The 23,386-nt window shown below is 36.3% G+C and overlaps 1 protein-coding gene across 1 annotated transcript in view; it reads left to right on the top strand.

Annotated features, from left to right (window-relative positions):
• Nucleotides 1-23,077, top strand: part of SNX4 (sorting nexin 4) — a 67,354-nt gene extending 44,277 nt beyond the window's left edge. The window contains exons 9-14 of the mRNA XM_004745398.3: nt 6,039-6,104; nt 9,960-10,049; nt 12,009-12,108; nt 14,925-15,070; nt 16,764-16,878; nt 21,889-23,077. Coding sequence (XP_004745455.1) covers nt 6,039-6,104; nt 9,960-10,049; nt 12,009-12,108; nt 14,925-15,070; nt 16,764-16,878; nt 21,889-21,936 — 565 coding nt within the window. The 3' untranslated portion in view covers nt 21,937-23,077. The remainder of the gene's footprint in view (nt 1-6,038; nt 6,105-9,959; nt 10,050-12,008; nt 12,109-14,924; nt 15,071-16,763; nt 16,879-21,888) is intronic.
• Nucleotides 23,078-23,386: the final 309 nt, after the last annotated feature.

Raw genomic sequence — 23,386 nt, forward strand, 5'->3', positions numbered from 1 at the left:
GTCCCTGGACCCTGGGATCATGAGCTAAACCGAAGGCAGAGGCTTAACCCACTGAGCCACCCAGGTGCCCCTCCATTGTATATTGTTGCCTCCTTTATTGTAGATTGACCACATAGGTGTATGTTTATATCTGGGCTTCTATTCTGTTCCATTGATTTATGTATCTGTGTTTGTGCCAGTGACATATTGTTTTGATTACTACAGCTTTGTAGTATTTCTTATAATCTGGTATTGTGATACCTCCAGCTTTGTTCTTCTTTCTTAATTAAGGTTGCTTTGGCTGTTCGGGGTCTTCTATGATTCCTCACAGATTTTAGGATTATTTGTTATAGTTCCATGAAAACTGCTGTTTGGTGTTTTGATAGGGATTGCATTTAAATCTCTAGATTGCTTTGGATAGTATGACATGTTTTAACAATACTGGTTCTTTGAGTCCATGAATATGGAATGTCTTTTTATTTGTGTCCTCTTTAATTTCTTTCATCAGTTTTTATAGTTTTCAGAGATGACAGGTCTTTCACCTCTTTGGTATTTTTATTTTTAGTGATAGTTATAAGTGGTTCTTAATTTTCTTTCTGCTGCATTATTAGTGTACAGAAATGTAGTAATTTTTTGTATATCAATTTTGTGTCCTGCAACTTTACTGAATTCTTTATTGGTTGTAATAGTTTTATGATTGGGTCTTTAGGGTTTTCTGTATCTAGTATCATGTCATTTGCAAAGAGTGAAATTTTTACTTCTTCCTTATCAATTTGGATGACTTGTATTTCTTTTTCTTGTCTGCTTGCTGTGGCTAGGACTTGAGTCCTGTTAACAGTGGTGAGCATTGACATCCTTGTTCCTTTACTTATCTTAGAGGAAAAGGTTTCAGTTTTTCAGCATTGAGTATGAACTGTGGGTTTTTCATATATAGCCTTTATTAATGTTGAGGTATGTTCCTTCTAAACCCACTTTGTTGAGAATTTTTATCAAGAATGAGTGTTGGACTTCATCAGATGCTTTTTCTGCATTTATGGATGATTATATGGTTTTTATTCTTTCTCTTTTAATGTGATATATTATGTTGATTGTTTTGTGAATATTGAACTACCCTTACATTGCTAGAATAAGCCCCACTTGACTGTTGGAAAAGATCCTTTTAAGTATTTATTGTTGAATTTGGTTTGCTAGTATTTTTTTGAGAGTTTTTGCATTTGGTCTTGGTATCAGGACAGTGCTAGCCTTGTAGAATGAATTTAGGTTGAGAATAAGTATTAGCTCTTTTTTTAAAAAAATATTTTATTTATTTATTTGACAGACAGAGATCACAAGTAGGCAGAAAGGCAGGCAGAGAGAGGGAAGAAGCAGGCTCCCTGCCGAGCAGAGAGCCCGATGTGGGGCTCGATCCCAGGACCCTGAGATCATGACCTGAGCTGAAGGCAGAGGCTTTAACCCACTGAGCCACCCAGGTGCCCCAGTATTAGCTCTTTCTTAAATGTTTGGTAGAATTTACTTGTTTAGCCATCTGATCTTAGACTTTTGTTTGTTGGGAGTTTTGTTTTGTTTTGTTTTTTAAACTGTTTCATTTTTATTGCAAGTAATCAGTCTGTTCAAATTTTCTATTTCGTCCTGATTCAGTTCTGGAGGCCTCTATTTCTAGGAATTTTACCCATTTCCTCTAGATTGTTCAGTTTGTTGGCCTATGTAATTTTTCATAATATTCTCTTGTAATTCTTTTTATATCTGTGGTGTTGGGGGTTTTTGTTATTTCTTGTGGGTTTTTTTTTTATTTTAGCCATACTGATATATATAAGGTGATACTTCATTTTGATTTTGATTTACACTAGATAATTTATTCTTACTGATTTTTTGGGGGGGGGGGTTGATGTTGGTTTTTATTTCTTCTCCTTAATTTCTGATTTTATTTGGGTCTCTTTTTTTCTTGAGTGGCTAAAGGTTTACCAACTTTATCTTTTGACTAGCTCCTTATGATATCAATATCAAAGAATTTTGTTTTGAAATGATGTCTTATAATAGTAGTTTTCAAAGTTTGTTTTAAAGTATTTCTTAGACAATTATCATATGATCTCTCTGATATGAGGAATTTGAGAGATTGAGTGGGGGGTCGTGGTGGGTGGGGAGGGAAAAAATGAAATAAGATGGGACTGGGGAGGGAGACAAACTGTAAGAGACTCTTAATCTCACAAAACAAACTGAGGGTTGCTGGGTGGTGGGGAGTAAGGAGAGGATGGTTGGGTTATGGACACTGAGGAGGGTATGTGCTATGGTGAGTGCGGTGAAGTGTGTAAGCCTGATAATTCACAGACCTGTACCCCTGAGGCAAATAATACATTATATGTTAATGAAAGATTTTAAAATAAAATAAAATAAATTATTTCTTTCAATAAAAAATAAGAAATCCATTATGTTGAGCAGATAAAAATGAAACTACCCTGAAGCTATGACCAGTGCCCTTTATTTTGTTGGCAGAATGCCCAAGAAGATTCCATTGGAAATCACTGTTTTATAGAATTAGTGATACTCTTTTTTTTTTCTTTCTTGGTGTTACTTTATAATTTTTGAAGGATTTTGCAAGAGAGTTTTTCAGTCTTGGGGTAGCTTTTGTGTTAATTAATTTAGAATATCTACTTGTGTATAGTGCTTGCATGTTGTGGTTATTTTTGAGCCTTTTGGATTCTTTTTTGTGTATTAATTATTTTGGTTTTGCCATCTTAGAAGTTGTTATCCAAATATTTTTATAGAAAATGTCTTGCTAATGTTGCATTATAAGTCCTTTTGATTGGATTAATTTAAAAATGATTCATTTTATATTTTTAAATAGGTAATACATTCATCTGGCACAAAATTCAATAGGAATAAAAGCTTTTTACAATGAAAAGTCTCCCTTCTCTGTTAACTACCCAGGTCTCCTCTGAGACAGCCAATACAGTTTTCTTATGCATCCCTGTAGTAAAATGTAATTCTATAAATATATTAATATACAAACACAGTTGGGTGCTTAACTGACTGAGTCATCCCTTAAAAATATTAAGTAATCTTGACACCCACTGTGGGACTTGGACTTACAAGCCGGAGATCAAGAGTTTCATGATCTGACTGAGCCCACCAGGCTCCCCTATAGTTCATAGATGGACTTCAGGTTGTCAGAAGTTTCTGAAATTCCATGCCAAATTTTGTTTGTGATTTTTTTTTTCCTTCTTAGGGAAAAGGTCCATAGTTTTCATCAGTTTCTACAAAAGAGCCAAGGCCTTTTTTGATCTGATTCCTCTGTGACAATTCCCTACCCATTAAGTACTTTAAGATTCAGTTATTCCTCTTATAATGTTGACGTTAAATCTAAATGTTGATGTTAGAAACTACCCTTTAATAGTTCCTTGTATGTTGATGGTTTCCTCCTCTCCACTTTAACCTGGTTAGCATTTCCTATTTCCAATCCTAGATATATCCTTGGACCCCAGGTTAGAACCTTTTGTTTAGTAGTGCTTCTTAAATTTTAATGGGCATATAGATCACCTGGAGAACTATAATTGAACTATATATATCAAATTTAAGGTGACAGAGGTATGGAAAATGAATATTTTGGTGCAATAGATCTGGAATGGGTTCTGTGATCCTGCATTTATTTATTTATTTACCTTTTATTTTTTAAGATTTTATTTATTTATTTGTCAGAGAGAGCAAGCATACGCGCAAGCAGGGGTAGTGGCAGGCAGAGGGAGAAGCAGGCTTCCTGCTGAGCAAGGAACCTGTTGTGGGACTTGATCTCAGGACCCAGGGATCAGGACCTGAGCTGAAGGCAGGCACTTAACAATCTGAGCCACCCAGGCATCCCTGTGATCCTGCATTTCTAATGAAATTCTAGGTCATGTGTTGCTAGACCACAGTTTGAGTAGCGGAGGGCTAAGACTTATACGTACCTTGAGGTCTTGTGCTGTTACGTAGAATCCAGTATAGTTTCCCTCCTCACATTTATTAATTCACTTATTGCTTCATTTTTTTCATTTTACCTGCAAGCTGTAAATACCATGTATTTATCAGGCTCTAAACTACTTAATAGGCATACATAGGTGATAAAACATGAGTCCTACTTCCTTAAACTAGTTTTTGTCTTGTTTGGTAAACAAAGGAACTAAATTGGTTATGTTGGCCTTGAGTTGGTGGTACATAGTAAGGTGCTCAAAGATTAATTAAATGGATGAAGTACTTTTGGGATAGCCAATAGACAGTTAATCTGGACTGTTGATTTTTTTTTTTTTTCTTTTAAGAGAAAGGGGGACAGAGAGGCTAGGGCAGGGAGAGGGGCAGAAGAAGATAGAGAATCTTACAACTCACACAGGGCTCAATCCCACAACCCTAGATCACGACCTGAGCTGAAATCAAGAGTCAGCTGCTTAACTGCCTGAGCTACCCAGATGCCGCATAGCATTAATTCTGGTAACATGACCTACAGTTACATTAAATATGATCACTGCATTTCATTTTTGGCTAGTTGTATTTGTCATCTGCCAAAAGCCTTAGGTTCCTTTCTCATGTGAAGAACAGGGCTTTGGATATATTGAATTTGAGGTGACAGAGTTGTATAAAAGCAGAATTGTCCTCTAGGCATTATAAATAAAGCTTTAGTTTAAAAAAAAAAAAGGTTAATTTGCTATTACTATCTTGAGAGTAGTTACAGACATATAAAGAAAGAACAGTGTTAGAGGGAGCCTTACCTATTTTGTTTTTTAATCATAACCATAGTGTTGCGTAGGTGATTTATATGTTTGTTTTGCTTTGACAAATATTAAAAATTATGAGGTTTATTTCCTTTTGATACTGTAAGCATATAATCTGGTATTTCAACAACATAAAAATATATATATAAAAAACTACATGGTAACAAAATAATAGTGTTTAAATGTTTTTCTTTTATGATACAGTGCAATTGAAGAGGCTTATGTAGAAATGACAACAAAGGGCGCCTGGCTGGCTCAGTTGGTAGATCATTTGACTCTGAGTCTTGGGGTTGTAAGTTCGAGCCCCATGTTTGGTATAGAGATTACTTAAAAATAATAAAATAAATCTTTAAAAAAAACCCGAAATGATAAAATGATCTATGGTTCTAATAGACTTTCTCATCAACTTTAGTACAATTATTGAAGCTTTACTGTGTACCTAATGTTTCTGCACAGTCATCTTTTTTGTTAGCTTAAATGTGTTCATCAGAATCATCCATGGAGCTTTAGAAAGTACACATATCTCAGCTCCACCCCAGAGATTCTGATTAAGTAGATGAAGAACAGGGCTAACACCCATAGTTTCTCAAACCTGCTCACTTGACTTGACAAATTGACTTAAATAGGCACCCTACTTGAGAACGTTGTCTGTAAGCAGATGCAAGCTATTTTGTATGATACTTAATTTGAACTTAGCAGCAGCTGATAGCAACTTTTATTTATTTATTTTTTTTTTAAAGATTTTATTTATCAGAGAGAGAGAGAGCAAGAGCAAGCACAGGCAGAGTGGCAGGCAGAGTCAGAGGGAGAAGCAGGCTCCCTGCGGAGCAAGGAGCCCGATGTGGGACTCGATCCCAGGATGCTGGGATCATGACCTGAGCCGAAGGCAGCTGCTTAACCAACTGAGCCACCCAGGCGTCCCTGATAGCAACTTTTAAACTAACAATTTAAAGCTTTCACTTGCATTTAGTTGTTAAACTTAAGGGGAAAGCAGCATATTTTTTTTTTAAGATTTTATTTATTTGACAGACAGAGATCACAAGCGGGCAGAGGCAGACGGGGTAGGGGGGGGAAGCAGGCTCTCCTCGGAGCAGAGAGCCCAGGACCCTGGGATCATGACCTGAGCCGAAGGCAGAGGCTCCAACCCACTGAGCCACCCAGGCGCTCCAGGAGAGCAGCATATTTGAGTCACAGAAAATAAATCCAAATACAGATGCTTTATTGTTTAAAAGGTAGCTAGGAAAGAAACCTTATAAAATATCCCTTTTGAAAATATTCCATATCTAATTCATGGTGTGTTTGGTTTTATCTTTTTCTCCCTAGTGAGTGGAGTGCCATAGAGAAAGAAATGGGGGATGGACTGCAGAGTGCTGGTCACCATATGGATGTGTAAGTACCTAGAACAGTTAAGGTAAAACCTGGCGTGAAGTCTAGTAGGAAAATGTTAGTGATTCTTCTGTTTTTATCAAGTTTGCTGGCTTTTATATTATACACTGTGGATCCAGATCTGACTTATACAAGTTTATTTCAGGAATGAAGGTTAATTTTAAAACATTCAGAAATCAAATCAGTCCAGTTCATGTATTAGTAGAATAAAGAAGAAAACCTGCATGTTAAGTTCAGTTCATGTAGAAAAACACTTCAGCATCCACTCACAATAAAAATGCCCATCAAACCAAGAATAAAAGGAATTTCTTCAGTTTAAAACTTAAAACTAGTATTGTACCTAATAGTGAAATATTAAAAATGAAAACTTAGAGATAATACTGTATTTAATAGTGAAGTATTGATGCTTTTTCCAAGGAATAAGGCAAAGTTGTCTGCTCTTACCACTTCTTGTAAACTTTGTACTAGTAAGTCCTACTCAGGCCAGAAAAAAACAAGTAAGAGGCATTAGTCTTAGAAAGGAAGAATTAAAACTATCTTTTTTTGTAGTTAACAGGATCCTTTACATGGAAAATCAGAAAGAATCAACCAAAAATATAATAGAACTAACAGCTGAATTTAACAAGGATGCCAAATATAACATCAATGTATTAAAAATAAAACTGTTGGGTTGCCTGGGTGGCTCAGTGGGTTAAGCTGCTGCCTTCAGCTCAGGTCATGATCTCAGGGTCCTAGGATCAAGTCCTGCATCGAGCCCTGCATCGGGCTCTGCTTAGTAGGAAGCCTGCCTCCCCCATTCTCTCTGCCAGCCTCCCTGCCTACTTGTGATCTGTCTGTCAAATAAATAAATAAAATCTTTAAAATTTTTTTAAAAAAAGCATTTTTATATACTAGCAACAAATTGAAAAGCAATACTTTTCATAATAGCATCAAAACAAAGTTTTACAGATTAATAAAGACTTCATATATAAACACTGCTGAGAGAAAATTTTAAAGACCTAAATAAATGGAGAGAATTAATGTATGTCTTCATGGATTGGAAAACTCAGTAGTGTTAATATGTCCCTTCTTCCCAAACTGCAGTCCCAGTCAAAATTCTGATAACTTTTTAATGGAAATTGTTATACTAATTCTAAAGCTTACATGGAAATTCAAAGGACCTAGAGTAGCCAAAACAGTCTTAAGAATGAACAAACCTGGAACTTATTACCTGATTGATTTCTTTCTTTCTTTTTTTTTTAGATTTTTTAAAAAGATTTTTATTTAGGGGCACCTGAGTGGCTCAGTGGGTTAAGCCTCTGCCTTCAGCTCAGGTCATGATCTCAGGGTCCTGGGATCGAGTCCCACATGAGGCTGTCTGCTTGGCGGGGAGCCTGCTTCCCCTCTCTCTCTGCCTGTCTCTCTGCCTACTTGTGATCTCTCTCTCTCTGTCAAATAAATAAAAATCTTAAAAAAAAAAAAAAAGATTTTTATTTATTTGAGAGAGAGAGCATGAGAGGGCAGAAGGTCAGAGGGAGAAGCAGACTCCCCACGGGGCTGGGAACCCGATGCGGGACTTGATCCTGGAACTCCGGGATCATGACCTGAACGGAAGGCAGTTGCTTAACTAACTGAACCACCCACGCGCCCCATATTACCTGATTTCAAGACTTTCTATAAAGATACAGTAATTATCAAGATAGGATTTGGTATAAAGGTAAACAGATCAATGGAACAGAATAAAGTGCAGAAATAGACCAGCATTTAAATAGTACATTTCAAGAAGTGGTTCTGGAATAACTGGTTATCTACATGGAAAAAAATTAACCTTGAGCTATTTCTCATACCTTACGTAAAAACTAATATAATTTGGATAATATACATAAGTATAAAAGCTAAAATTACAGCTTTTAGTAGAATGCATAAGAGAATATCATTGCAAACTTCAAATTAGCAAGGATTTCTTAAAGAGAACATGAAAAAAATGTTTAAATGGTGAATTGTCCTATATCAAAATTAAATATTTTGCTTATCAGAAGATACTATTATAGGTGGGTAGGAATGTGGGTAGTTAGTGTTAGAGAAGATGAAGGCGTTGTGATGATAGTGGTTAACGTTTGCAGAACAGTGTGAATGTACTTAATGCCACTTAACTACATGTAAAAATTATTAAAAAGTAAATTTTATGTTTATTTAACACACACACACACACACACACACGATACTATTAAAATAATGAAGAGATAAACCAATGAGTAGGAGTAAACATTTCCAAGCACAGTAGATAACTACAACTCAGTAATAAAGAGACAGAAAATACTTATTTTAGCTAAATATTTCTTTGGGCCATATTCAAGCTAACTGGCTACTTTCCAACCAATTTGCTTAACCCTAAGAAGTTTTCCTGTATTCTGTTGATTTAGCATTTTCAGGAATTTAGGATTATCCCTTCAGTTGATTTTTTTAAAGCATTAAATAAAATTAATTTCAGTACTGCTATCTAAAAATCATTACCACTTATATTTTTTTACCCAAGGATGTGCCGTTTATCTGTTCACTGTTTCCTGTCTTCAAGCCACCAACCCTGTGGTTCCTCTTTTTTGTTTCCTTAACATGAACTCTTTGAGAATCACAGATTTATGAATTAAAGGCAGTTTTTTCCACTCTTACCAGTGATTCTCAAGACTTTCTTCAGTCACATAGAAGAAATTCCATACAAATACAAGTTTGTAATTACAGAGTATGTTCTTTGCCTGTTTTATAAATCCTTTAAGCACATAGCTTTTCAGTGACTCTTAATGTAGGTTTATTTATTTTTACAACTCCAGTAACTTGTTTTCTTGCCTACATAAAGGAGGTCTGGAGACACAGTATATATTTTTCTTTCTTTCTCATGCCAAGAAGTCAGAATTAATTTGAAAAAAGGACGCCTGTTACACCATATAGAAATAGTACATGACATAACCCATGTCCTTATGGAATTTGTAATATGATTGAAGAAATAAAACCAACACATGACACAGTTGATAAAATATAAGTTGTGAATTGTTGATAAAAGATCAGAAGTGGGGGGCACCTAGATTGTAGCTCAGTGGATTAAGTGGCTGACTTTGGCTAGGTCATGATCTTGGGGTTCTGGGATCAAGCCTTGAGTCGTCTCTGCTCAGCAGGGAGCCTGCTTCTCCCTCTGTCCCTTCCTGTGCTCATGCACACTGTCTTTCAAATAGATAAATAAATAAAATCTTAAAAAAAAAGATCAGAAGTAGAGTGATGACTAAGGACTAAAGTAGTCTGGGAAGATTTCCTAGAGGTGCTGAGATATGTGCTTGTGGGATTTGGAGAAACTGTGGAGAGCTGCCAGATTTCTATACGAGGAAGGCTCAGGTCCAGGAAAGAGAATGGCATGACAATGAGGGCCTTGACCAGATCAAAAGCAGAAGTTGCTATTGAGAATTAGTATAAAATAAGGCTTCTAAAGTTTTTTGTAGTCTTACTCTATTTTTCCTTTTGTAGCTTTTAGGGATACTGTATGTAGTTGCTGCCAGGAACATCTGAGCACCAATTACACTAAACTCTTATTTTTTCCACAGATTTTGTAGCCCCTTCATAAAATATCTGAGCAAAAGATATTATAGTCTTCTGGTGCTGCTTACACTACCTGAGAGAAGGACCTTTGTTTGTTTGTTTTTATTTCCAATCCATTGCTGATTGAAACATTTTGGTAAAATTAAGTAAAATTTTCATAGTAATTAAAAATTGCCATGTCTGAATGCTTATTCTCGTTTTGTGTACTTTTGTTAGGGGTAGCAAATAGCATTGCTTTTGATCATTAATACTTTGTATCATGATAAAAGTTTATATGCAATGTTTTTTAAACAGGTATGCATCTTCTATTGATGATATTTTAGAAGATGAAGAACATTATGCAGATCAGTTAAAGGAGTATCTGTTTTATGCAGAAGCATTGCGGTAAGTATAATAAATGTTCCAGATGTAGTCGTGTGGCTGGCTGGTCACCACTCTTCATATGTTGCTAGAAAGTAAAGATAGTAAGGTGATTTTTAAATGAATTCATTCCCCAAATATTGAATGAGGTCTCATTGTAATCCTTGGTGTTGCAGAGTGATAGGCATAGACATTTAAGACAAGCTCTGTTCTTGAAACAATATTGATAAAACTTGTCAGTCTCCAACCTCGGGTTTGTTTTGTATGTTGTTCTACTTTTTTCAGTTTGTAGATTGGATGCAAAATACAGATTGAGTGTATGTAGTCTTGTCACTAGGCAGTATGTTACCATTTTTTTGGTAACTCTGTAATTCTTTCCATGTCTGCTTTTCTTCTTGCTAAGTTTGTGTAAGTTCTTAATATCAGCACTTTGTCTTCTGTTTTTATGGTATCTCTTACAGAGCCAAACAGAATTCTCTGGTGTATAGTTCTATTTAATAAAGAAGAAAGTAGTATACTTTTTCTGTCCAATTTTTAAAAAAAGAATCGTGTCCTGGAATAGGTGGCATTTGGTCATAGCCACTTTTGGTGGCTTTTTTTTTTTTTTAACCTAAATATCCCATCATTTTATGAGACTGACACGCTGCTTACTGCGCTAAGAAGGCACTAATATCCCATCATTTTAAAAGCCGTATAAGAATTCTGTTAGGACGGGACGCCTGGGTGGCTCAGTTGGTTAAGCAGCTGCCTTCGGCTCAGGTCATCATCCCGGTGTCCTGGGATCGAGTCCTGCATCAGGCTCCTTGCTCAGCAGGGAGCCTGCTTCTCCCTCTGCCTCTGCCTGCCATTCTGTCTGCCTGTGCTCGCTCTCTCTCCCTCTCTCTCTCTGACAAATAAATAAAATCTTTAAAAAAAAAAAAAAAAAAAAAAGAATTCTGTTAGGACACCACAGCACCAATTTGCCATTAGCTCTTCGGTAACTGGTGTGAAAATGTCCACACATTGTTAGCCTTGTTCCTTCTAAGACTTTGAGTCGTCAGGAGTCCAAGGTCACATTACAAAGCAAAAGAAGTTGCTGAATGCAGTGGAATTCTGCACAGTTCTTAAGCACTGTAGGAAAGATTAATGTATATTGATATGTCCATGGTACATAGTTAAGTAAGATGAGATGTAGAATCACTTGAGGCATGTGCATATGTGTATTTGTAAGTGCCTACCTATGGTCTGTCAGAATATGCACCATCTGTTCATATAGATTTTGTTTGGGAGTTAGGGAAAAGAAAGAATTCTTAAAACTTTTTTATTTTGTGCATTCCTGTAGTAGAATCTTTTTTTTTTTTCATGCTGTGGATTTTATGATAAAAACGAAGGCATTTTTTTTTTTTCTGGGATTTATTTATTTGAAAGAGAGAGAGGGCATCTGTGCAAGCAGGGGGCCAGGGCAGGCAGAGGGAGAAGGAGAGACTCTCAAGCAGACTCCCTGCTGAGCACAGAGCTTGGCCTGGGACTCAGTCTCATGAGCCTGAAATCATGACCTGAGCCAAAGTCAGGAGTAGGACGCTTAGCCAAGTTAGCCACCTAGGCACCTCACAACTAAGACATTTCTGTATAAAAAAGAAATGTTGAGAGATGTTTTCAAAGAATATTCAGTTGGTTTATAAGATTCCACCATTAGTTTCTGAGTTATACAAAAGATTTTATTGTTAATGTATGTAGTAATCGTGAGTTTATTGAAAAAAATGTTGCAGATATCTAAAAAGCAACCCTTTTTGGTTAAGTATATGTAAAAATTTTATGCTTAGGTTTTGCTAGATTTAATTTTTAATATTGGGCTACTACATTTTAAACTTGAAAATTCTATCTACACTAGTTCTGAGCCTAGTAAGACATTCTGAATGCTTCCCCTCATCCCCTGAAAAAAATTTTAATATGTTAAAAGGGAAGCCACAAAACTTAAGTGGCAGCACTTTTTTTCATCCCTAGGGCTGTATGCAGGAAACATGAACTTATGCAGTATGACTTGGAGATGGCTGCTCAGGACCTAGCATCCAAAAAGCAGCAATGTGAGGAACTGGCAACTGGGGTGAGTGTTTCCATTTGGGTATCTGCATCATTGCCACAAGCCATATAAGGAAGTAGCTGTAGCTATAATACTAAGGATGCCTGTAGCTTTTATAGGGGAATAATTTATGAGCAACTTTATAATTCTTTGGGTTGTGATCTTGATATAAAAAGACATAAGCCATTAAAACATTGTATTTATATGGCATTTTAAGAAATTCTGCCAGGGCACCTGGCTGGCTCAGTTAGTGGAGCATGCAGCTCTTGACCTCGGGGTTGTGAGTTCAAGCCTGACATGGGGTGTACAGATTACTTAAAAATAAAATCTTAAAAAAAAATTCTGCCAACATTGCTCTTTGTAGTATCTTTTCATTTATGGTAAGTCCAAATGAAAAAACATTCTTTGTGATTGAAATAATGACCTTTGTCAGGTTTACTTTTATAAAATGTATTAGAGATATTTTAGTTTACTTTGAAAAGCCTTACCCAGTTAAAATTAGTGCTTCTCTGCTAAGAAGGAGCTTTTGGTATACAGTCAATATTTTGAAGAAAATTCCATATCTTATTGTATGAACCTTAGACCATTTTTATAATCAGTTTTCCACTGTCCAGCCATTTTCTTGGAATAAAGTATAGTGAGAATACACAACCTGGAAATAATGGAACAGTGACAGTGCCACCATTTATCAGCCGCTTCGTAGTTAACAAGTACTTTGGTATGTCTGAAAAGCTGCAGATGTATGTGGGAAAAGACTCTTGGCCACAAAACATGTATACACTCGGCTTGATTTATTTTTAAAACTCGGGAACTTCCCAGGCCATTTTCAGGGAGCAGGGTTCTCTACTCCTCCATGTGAAGGGAAAAATGTTTCAGTTAGCTATGGAGAGTGAAGAGGTGTTGAAGCTGCAATGCTTGAGGCTTCCCTCCAAGCGAAGGCATCCTATTTTATAGATAGATACCCAAGTTTCAGTGTGTATTATACAGATTTAAAATTTTTTTTGTTTCTTTGTGTGTGTTTGGTCTATTTTCTTTATTGCCTGTTGAATTTTATCTATTTTTTAGTGTCCTAAAGAAATACAAAAATATGACCTCTGATCTAAAGAAATAACTTGCCTAGTACTTCACATAGAAGTTCTCCATCTGATAAGAAGTTCAGTTAGAATTTTTTTCTTTTTGACTATTCCATATTATTCCAGTGTTAGGAATCATATTAGGAGCCCCTTGGTTATGACTTGAGAGGCTTCTGTCTGAGGTATGGGAAAATGCCAAAAGGTTTTGTTTCTCTCTCTCTTTTTTAAAAGATTTTATTTATTGGGCACCTGGGTGGCTCAGTGGGTTAAAGCCTCTGCCTTCAGCTCGGATCATGATCCCAGGGTCCTGGGATTGAGCCCCACATCAGGCTCTCTGCTCATCAGAGAGCTACTCTCTCTCTCTCTCTCTCTCTCTGCCTGCCTCTGCCTATTTGTGATCTCTATCTGTCAAATAAATAAATAAAATCTTAAAAAAAAAAGATTTTATTTATTTATTTGACACAGGGAGCTTGATATGGAGCTCGATTCCAGGACCCTGAGATCATGACCCAAGCTGAAGGCAGCGGCTCAACCCACTGGGCCACCCAGGTGCCCCTTTGTTTCTCATTTTTTAAAAAAATGTTTAATTGTGGTTTAAATATACATAGCAAAATTTGTCAGCTTAACCATTTTTTTAAACTGGTTTTTTCTCTTTTTAAACTGGGGGTTTTCTCTTTTTCTTCTTCTCTTTATATATGTATATATCTACCTATCTTGAAAGATTTTATTTTTAAGTAATCTCTACACCTAATGTGAGGCTTGAACTCAAAACCATGAGATCAAGAGTCACGTGCTCTGCCCGCTGAGCCACCCAGGTGTCTGTATTTTTCTTTCTTTCTGTGTTTTTTAAAAGATTTATTTATTTATTTGACAGACAGAGATCACAAGTAGGCAGAGAAGCAGGCACAGAGAATGAGGGGAAGCAGGCTCCCCACTGAGCAGAGAGCCTCATGCGGGCCTCGATCCCAGGACCCTGAGATCATGACCTGAGCCAAAGGCAGAGGTTTAACCCACTGAGCCACCCAGGTGCCCCTGTATTTTTCTTTTTAAAGTCTTATGATTTCAAGCTTACAAAATAGTGGGAAAAATTAGTACACCTATTGAATTTACACTGATATGAAAAGTTTTACAAGAGCAGTTTTACAAGAGCATGGGTTAAAGAATGCTTATACTAGGGGGCACCTGGGTGGCTCAGTGGGTTAAAGCCTCTGTCTTCAGCTCGGGTCATGATCCCAGGGTCCTGGGATTGAGCCCCACATCAGGCCCTCTGCTTGGTGGGGAGCCTGCTTCCCCCCCTTTCTCTGCCTGCCTCTCTGCCCACTTGTGATCTCTCTCTCTCTGTCGAATACATTAAAAAAAAAAAATGGTTATACTAGGGATCATCTTAACCATTTTGAAGAGTATGGTTCAGTAGTAGTAAGTACATTCACATCATTGTGCAGCCAACCTCCAGAACTCTCTTCCTGTTGAAAATTAAAACTCTGTACCATTAAACATCAACTATCAATTTCCCTTCCCTCCAGCCCTTGGCAATCACTGTTCTGCTTTCTGTCTCTATGACTTTGACTGCTCTAGATACTTTACATTTAGTGGAATCATACAGTATTTGTCTTGTGACTTATTTATTTCCACTTAGCATAATGTTCTCAGGTTCATCCTTGTAGTATCATGTGTCAGAATTCCCTTTCTTTTTCAGGCTGAATAATACTTCTTTGTACATATGTGCCACATTTTGTGTATCCACTCACCTGTTTTATTTCCTTTTAGACCGTGAGAATGTTTTCTTTGAAGGGAATGACTACCAAGCTCTTTGGTCAAGAAACTCCAGAGCAGAGAGAAGCCAGAGTAAAGGTGCTAGAAGAACAAATAAATGAAGGAGAACAACAGTTAAAGTCTAAAAATCTGGAAGGCAGGTAAAAATGCTGAGATGTGTAACAAAGCTAGACATACATACTACATGGCAGATTTTTTTTTTATACCTTGTCCCTACCTCATTAACATTGCTGCGTTATAGCCTGTTCTTCCAGGGCATTAGTTTTTAAGATTTTATTTTTAAGTAGTCTCTATACCTAGTGTGGGGCTTGAACTTACAACCCTGAGATCAGGAGTCACAGGCTCCTCTGACTGAGCCAGGCAGGTGCCACCATAATGGTTCTTCTAAACTGTAGAGATTGAGGGGAACCTGGGTGGCTCAGTTAAGTGTCTGTCTCTCAGTTTTGGGTCAAGTTGTGATATTGCAGTTTGGAATCGAGCCCCGCGTCAGGCTCTGTGCGAGGCATGGATTCTCCCTCAAATTCTCTTGTCCCTCTTGTCTCCCCCTCTCTCAAATAAATAAATCTGTAAAGAAATAAAATGTAGTGATTGAATTCCTAAGGAATTTGAATGATCGAAAATCATGTTATAGAAACATTTTTATTATGGGGGAAAAGAGTAAGAAGACTTTCAACTTATAATATTGAGTTCCTGCACATTTCCTAATTTCTGTCCTTTGCACATACCTTTCACCCTTTCTTCTCCGTCACTTGACAAAAGCCTGATCGTTCTTCATTTCCCAGCTCTCATGCTGCTTCCTTTTACTGCTAGCCTCATAGGCTCTCATAGCCCTTCGTTCATGCCACGATAGCATGGCAGTTTTGTTGTGGGTGGTCAGTTGTTCTCTGTGCTTGTACCTGCCTAAATTAATTGCCTTTCAAAGCCAATGACTGTGTCTTTTTCATCTTTATGGTTTAACATCTTTCATTGGGCTTGGCATGTAATTACTTCATAAATATTTCTGGAAATGCTGCTATCAAAGTTCTGGCATCACTTTTTCGCTTATTTTCCTTGCTGTTGTTTTTCATCTGATGATCAGTAGATGAAGGCAGAGCAACAGTGTATCTATCATTGGTGTTGAGGTATTTTTGTTAATTGTTAGAACTGTTTGTACCAAATAAATAAAAGCAAACTTTTATGAATGGAATTTAAAGAGACAAATGCCTCTCAGAATTTTTAAAACTCTGGTTGTTTAAAGCAAGTTTATAGGGGCACCTGGGTGGCTCAGTTAAGCATCTGCCTTTGGCTCAAATCATGATCCTGGGGTCCTGCTCAGGGAGAAGCCTGCTTCTCCCTTCTGCCTATAGCTCCCCCTGCTTGTACGTACTCTCTCTCTCTCTTTCTGTCAAATAAATAAATAAAATCTTGGGAAAAAAAACCCAACTACATGAAGTTATTTTAAAAAAGGGCAAGTATATAATAATTATGATAGATATATATCTTGTCAAAAGAGTATATGTTTTCTAGTGACCCCAGGAGGACTTCACCTGGCCTCTTTTAGGCTTGTGAGCTGGTTCAGAGAGCCATCCACATCTGTTTTAGAGGAATAATTTAAAGCTGGGATTCTTATGGCAAGAATATTGATTATTAAAATGTAGACGAATGTATGACAGTCTCTGCTGCTTCTCCCAGTATGATTTTTGGAAGAGAAAAATAGAATATCTTATACAGACGATAGCTTTTTCCTCCATATAGATAAAAACCAATGCAAACGAGAACTGGTTATTAGAATTTATAATATAGTGAGCTGAATTTGAATAAGAATAATAATGATGACTACACACTTTATTTCAGAGAATTTGTGAAAAACGCTTGGGCTGATATTGAACGCTTCAAAGAACAAAAGAACCATGATTTAAAGGAGGCCCTCATAAGCTATGCAGTCATGCAGATCAGTATGTGCAAAAAGGTAGGTGAAGGTACAAGTATATTCAGAAGTGCTTGCAAATTTCTTTAAAACTGGTTTCTCTTATTTGGACCAGAGTGATTATTATTCTAAAGCCCATTGTTCTCCCCTTTCCAGAATGTTTTCCAGTTTATTTACTTAACTTTGAAAGAGTATGATAACCAGAATGTTAACTATTAAGTCTTCACTCACCTGAAGTTCCAAATTTATATGCCTGTTTATAGCTAGTATTTGTAAATATGTACCAACAATGTTACTTGGATTATATGATTTTCTATATGCTAACGGACATACAGGTAGATCATGGATCTTAAAAAAGAAGGAATGTTTTTGGGGCACCTGGGTGGCTCAGTGGGTTAAAGGGGGTAAGATACTATTCCTAACAGTGATCTATAGTACTATGATTGGAAGATAGCTTAAACATTGTTTGGGGGAAATATGGTTATGATATGGTTTGTTGTCATAGTAAGTCTTTCATGTGACTGATACCCATAGTAGAATAAGAACATGGAAGCTTATTCTGTTTAAATAAGTGTTTTGACAATGCTGAAATCTTTAAAACACTATGGTAAGAACAAAATACAAAACATTCCTTCTTTTTTTCTTTTTTTAAAGATTTTATTTATTTATTTGACAGAGATCACAAGTAGGCAGAGAGGCAGGCAGGGAGAGGGAGAAGCAGGCTCCCTGCCGGGCAGAGAGCCCGATGCGGGGCTTGATCTCAGGACCCTGAGATTGTGACCTGAGCCGAAGGCAGAGGCTTTAACCCGCTGAGCCACCCAGGCGCCCCAAAAACATTCCTTCTTTTTTAAGACCCATGATCTACCTGTGTGTCTGTTAGTACCAATGCTTTACATAATGTTTAGCTCGTCACCATTTACCAAGAGCTTTAACATGCATTATCTCTGTAAATCGTATAACAAGATGATTTCTCACAGTTACAAAGACCTTCTTAGAGGGAAAAATCATACTCATATAAACAGTTTGTGCTTTAATTCACTCCAAATGTGTTTTTTCTAGCTAGACATCATCACTTCCCTAGCTCTTTCCACTTGGTATCACCAGCAGTAGCATAGAGAGCAAAGACATTTTAAGATGTAAATACCGGACTCTAGCATTACACGTGGGCTCCTTTAGTATTGGGCAAATTCATATTTGTGCTCGAGTTCAAGTGTAAGTTACTTCACATAGTGGATCTCTGAGGTCATTTAAGAGACGTTAAAATCATGAGTGATCCATCTGCACATGCCCATGGGTGAGTGTGATTGCAGCTTGATAGTATGTGTGGGTTTTTTTTTTTTTTTTACTTTATTTACTTACTCATTTATTTATTAGAAAGCAAGCAAGCAAGTGTGCGAGTGGGAAGGGGAGGAGCAGAAGGAGATAGAGAATCCCTGACTCCATGCTGAGCACAGAGCCTGACACGGGACTCGATCCCATGACCCTGAGATCATGACCTGAGACCAGATCAGGAGTAGGGCACCTAAGGACAGAGCCACCCAGGTGCCCCACAGCTTGATAGTGCTTTTATCTGTTGCTTTTCCTGCCAACTCCTGCTGCCTCCCTGCTTCACAGATTGCTTCACATTTAATCCTTTTTGTAACCTTTCTTTTTTTGATCTTGGGAGGTCTGAAAGGTAATACCAATTTTTTGAGTTGGTTTTGTTTTGTTTTTGTAAAAGACTTATTCATAAACTCCTTGCAATCTTCCGTTTGCTGCTTTTACAAAGTAAAATGCAGACTATATAATGGCTCAAAGGACTTTTCTCCCCCATTTTACCTAGGGTGGGATGGTTGAGGGTGCTGAAAATTAATCTCTGAATAAAAAAGATAACACTGTAGGTGTATTTGAATATACCATTGCATAGCTTGTGTATCTACTCATGTGTCCTGTGATAACTATAGGAAGCCAGTATATGCACATGAGATTAAAAAGATGTGTATTCACTTTGTTTCCCAAGAACAGTACTATAAAGTTTCATCGTGTATTTTTTCCTTAAGTGGAATAGATTTTTATATTTGAAAATCTGCAGTGTTCTTTTTTTTTTATGAACTTAAAATTAAGTAGAAGAGAAGATTAATATTAGTTTTTCTCAGATGGATATGGGTATCTATATTTTGTTTATTTTACTTGAGTATTAACTTTTCAGATATACCATACTTCATTATAATGTCAGCTATCCAAAGTGGCAATTGCATGTAATCAAGTGACTAAATTGTAGCAGTAGTAAACCAAAACAAAATACTTACAGGGATGCCTGGGTGGCTCAGTTGCTTAAGTGTCTGCCTTCGACTCAGGTCATGATCCCTGGGTCTTGGGATCAAGTCCCACATGAGGCTCCCTGCTCAGTGGGGAGCCTACTTCTGTCTCGTCTCTGCTGCTCCCTCTGCTTGTGCTTGCTCTGATAAAAAAGTAAATAAAATCTTTTCAAAAATTTACATAAGTATTAATCCTAGCACTTAAAAATCAAGGATCACTTTTAAGTGTTTTCTTGGTTAACCTTTTTGGTAGTGAATTTTCTAATTTGTTGAATCAAGAAATACTTGATTAATTTTTAAGCTACTTTATCTTTTTAAATTTTAAGAATTGTCATATGGAAAAAGATGTTCCATGCAAATGGAAATGGGGAAAAAAGCAAGGGTGGCAATACTTATATCAGACAAAGTAGACAAAACCAACTTTAAAACAAAGACTGTAACAAGAGACAAGGAAGGGCATTACATCATGATAAAGGGAACAGTCCAACAAGAGGATAGAACACTTGTAAATGCTTACCAGACACTGGAACACTGTGAAGTAATATTAACAGATACAAAGGGAGAAATTGATGGTAAGACAACAGTAGTAGGGGATTTTAACACCCCACTTACATCAGTGGGTAGACCATCAAGACAGAAAATAAATAAGGAAACAGTATCTTTGAGTGACACTTTAGCCCACATGGCCTTAACAGATATATATATATAGAATATAAACTCCCAGAGCAACGGAATATATATTCTTTTCAAGTGCACATGGAACATTCTCCAGGATAATCACACATTTGGCCACAAAACAAGTCTCAGTAAAATTTAACAAGACTGGGATGCCTGGGTGGCTCAGTTGCTTAAGCCTTTGGTTCAGGTCATGATCCCGGGATCCTGGGATCAAGCCGCACATTGAGCTCCTTGCTCCCTCTCCCTCTGCTCCTCCCCCTAGCTTGTGCTGTCTTGCGCTCTCTCTCTCGCTCTCTCTCTCGATTCTTTAAAAAAAAATTTAAGACTGAGATAATACCATTTTTCCTGACCACAATTGTATGAACTAGAAATCAGTCACAAGAAAAAAACTGGAGGGCGCCTGAGTGGCTTAGTTGGTTGAACTCAGGTCATGATCTTGGAGTCCTGGGATTCAGTCCCATGTCTGGCTCTCAGCTCCACAGGGAGTCTGCTTCTCCCTCTAACCTTCTCCCCTCATGCGCTCTCTCACTTTCTCTCTCTGTCTGAAATAAATAAAATCTTCAGCCAAAAAAAAAAAAAAAGGAAAAATGCAAATATGTAGAGGCTAATAGCATGCTACTAAACCTCCAGTAAGGAGTCAGTGAGGAAATCAAAGAGATATTCAGAAAATAACATGGATACAAGTGAAAATGAAAACACAATGGTTCAAAATCTTTGGAATGCAGCAAAAGCAGTTCCAAGAGGGAAATTTATAGTGGTAACAGGCTAACCTCAGGAAACAAGAAAAATGTCAATCTGACGTTGCATTTAAGGGACTAGAAAAAGAACAAAGCCCAAGATTAGTAGAAGGTAGGAATTTAATAAAGATCAGAGCAGAAAAATTAATTATCATAAAACTAACATACTCTTATTGCAAAAATTATGAAAATCCAGAAACATATTAGGTAAAAATTCTTCTCCTCCTGCACCAACTCCCTTTTGAAACCTCACCACTGTTACAGACTTCATGTGTATCCTTCCAGATGTCGTTGTACATTTATAGTCATTTAGAAAATACACACTTCCCTCTTCCCCACAAAAACAGGACTGTGTTACATGCTCTGCGGTGTCGTTTTCATTTGCCCATTTGATGTCTCATGGAGATCTTCCTAGAACAGTGCGTTAGATCTCTTAGCCTTTCTGACAACAAATACTCTCATCAGATACTACTTTATCCAGCCAGTTGGAGATATTTTAAAGGATTTTTTCTTAATTTGCTTTTCGTATTTCATCAGGAGGAGAAAAAAGATTCTTGGTTTTATTTTGTGTTTGAAGCCTTGATAACTTGGTAAATATTGACATGCTTTAAGTATGAAAATATTGCTTTTTCATGAATTAGCAGTCATTCGAGAATACGTGTCTTGTTTGCTAAAAACAAAAAACCTTTGTTTCTACCACTTTGTTAGATTTTACAGTTTTATTTTTATATGCATGCATTTTTGTTTAAGCATATTAAGTATATTATATTAACTTTGTGCTAAATAGCGTGTTAGAACCACTGAGAAGAATTTGATAATTTAGCCTGTTACTGGTTTTTATCAAAACATTAGTTGTTAGACTAATAATTTAATAAGCCATTAATTTTTTTTAAAAATCTGCTAATTTCTATTTATTTGTTAAACTAATAAGGTTTTTTTCCTTTTGTTTTAAGTATTACATAGAAAAACTGCCTGAAAACTTGTTTGGTTTACAAATAGAAATGATGCAGTCATGTGATATGAGTAAATGAGTTTATGAAAAACTCAGTTTTCTAAAACTCAATTTTCTTGAAAACTCAGTTTTCTAAAAAGAAAAGTTGTAGTAGCTCTTTCCCCGTCTTGAAGATAGGCTATGCAGATAATTCTCTTTTGTCAGAAGCATTAGACATTCACTTCTATTAGCCATCGCCAGAAGTAGTGTCATATTTGCTGGACTTTTTAGTTATTCCAGAAAGTGAAATTTAGCATACTAGTAAGCCAGATACTTTGGCTTTCAGAATCCTTCCAAAATCACATTTTAAAGTTTTCTTTTCTTTTCTTTGTTTTTTGTTTTGTTTTAGGGAATTCAAGTTTGGACCAATGCTAAGGAATGCTTTAGCAAGATGTAATCTTGTGAAATGAATTTCTCTTCAATCAAAGTGCCCCAGAACAGAAGCACAAGTAAATAAAAAAAAACCTTAAGTTGCTACCCAGTATACACAAAAATATATATAAGTTGAGTCAATTCAACTTTCTTTAATTTGATTGTAGTTGTGTTTATACAGCACAAAAAGGATGTATTTTAATGAATCTTAAATATTATAATTTGAGGTTTGGGGGACTGGTGCTGATTCCAAAAAGTTAATTTGATAATATATACCAATAGATCGTTTGTCAGGCTTCTGAACCAATGACTGAATGTTAAAATGTTAGGTAATTTGTTTGTTTCATTGCCAGTTGTTTCCAGCCTGTTTATGTAGGGAGTTTTTTCCTAATAATAAATTCTTATCTTTACTTGGTAAGACCCACTAATCTGTTATAGGGGGTTATTTTTTCTTGCCTTATATTGAGCTATTTGGTTTGACAAAGCTCAGCAAAAACTGAGTGTGAAATTTTAAGATTTTCTTCCACATTCATTGATGCCCCCCTATAATATTTGCATACACTAGAAAATGCCTTCAATTTGTGTTTTGCCACAATTTTGATACTGGTCAGAAATTTTATACTGCCAAAAAAGAAGATTCAACTTCTTCGATATATAGTGAAACACATTGTTATGATCCAGGAATTGCTATATAGAAAGTTTGAATTGAATATGTTACATATAAGCACTAAATTCTTCTCTGATAATTCTTAACCTCAGTGATGAGCCTAAATTTACTCTGCTTGGCTCTCTACACATGGCATTTCAGGGTACAAGATGTAGCATTTCAATGTATGAGATATATGTAGTGAACATATGTGTTAGTATCTTCATTATTAACATCCTTCTTTTCTATTGCTTGGCTGTAATTTTTGTAAAGATAAATTATATTGTTTCTGTGCGTGTGTGTGTGTTTATGTGTTCGTGGTATATGTTCAGAAGCCAAGCACCCTTATTTTGCTAGCTTTGCAGTATTTTAAATGTGTTCTCATTATTACTAATTATGTGAAAAAAATCCCCAGTACTGTTCAGCATTTGACTTTTTTACATGTTTAAAATGTTGCTGGATTTTTGTGCTGTTTGCCAAACTTATACAATAAATAAATGAAGTATTGTGCTGATTTTCATATGATTTTTGTTATTTTAACAAAGTTATCTATACAAATTAGTATCTGATGCCCTGTGAGAAAAGAATAATATGTGCTATATTATGTTTTGAAGTGTTTGATTGTTTAATTTTACCAAAATATTGGGTTTTTCAAAAAATAAGATGCTGAAATCCGATAAAATTTTTTACTTTTTAAAAAAATATTGCTAGAAGCAAAGATCATCTTTTTTTTTTTTTTTTGCAAAGATCATCTTTATAGGTACTAATTTCGTTCCACTGAATTGTATCATCTCTTGACACATGACATAGCTTTTCATTTGGCATTTAA

Source organism: Mustela putorius, unplaced genomic scaffold (assembly GCF_011764305.1).
Source record: "Mustela putorius furo isolate JIRA1106 unplaced genomic scaffold, ASM1176430v1.1 tig00003834_pilon_pilon_pilon, whole genome shotgun sequence".
NCBI classification, from domain to species: domain Eukaryota; kingdom Metazoa; phylum Chordata; class Mammalia; order Carnivora; family Mustelidae; genus Mustela; species Mustela putorius.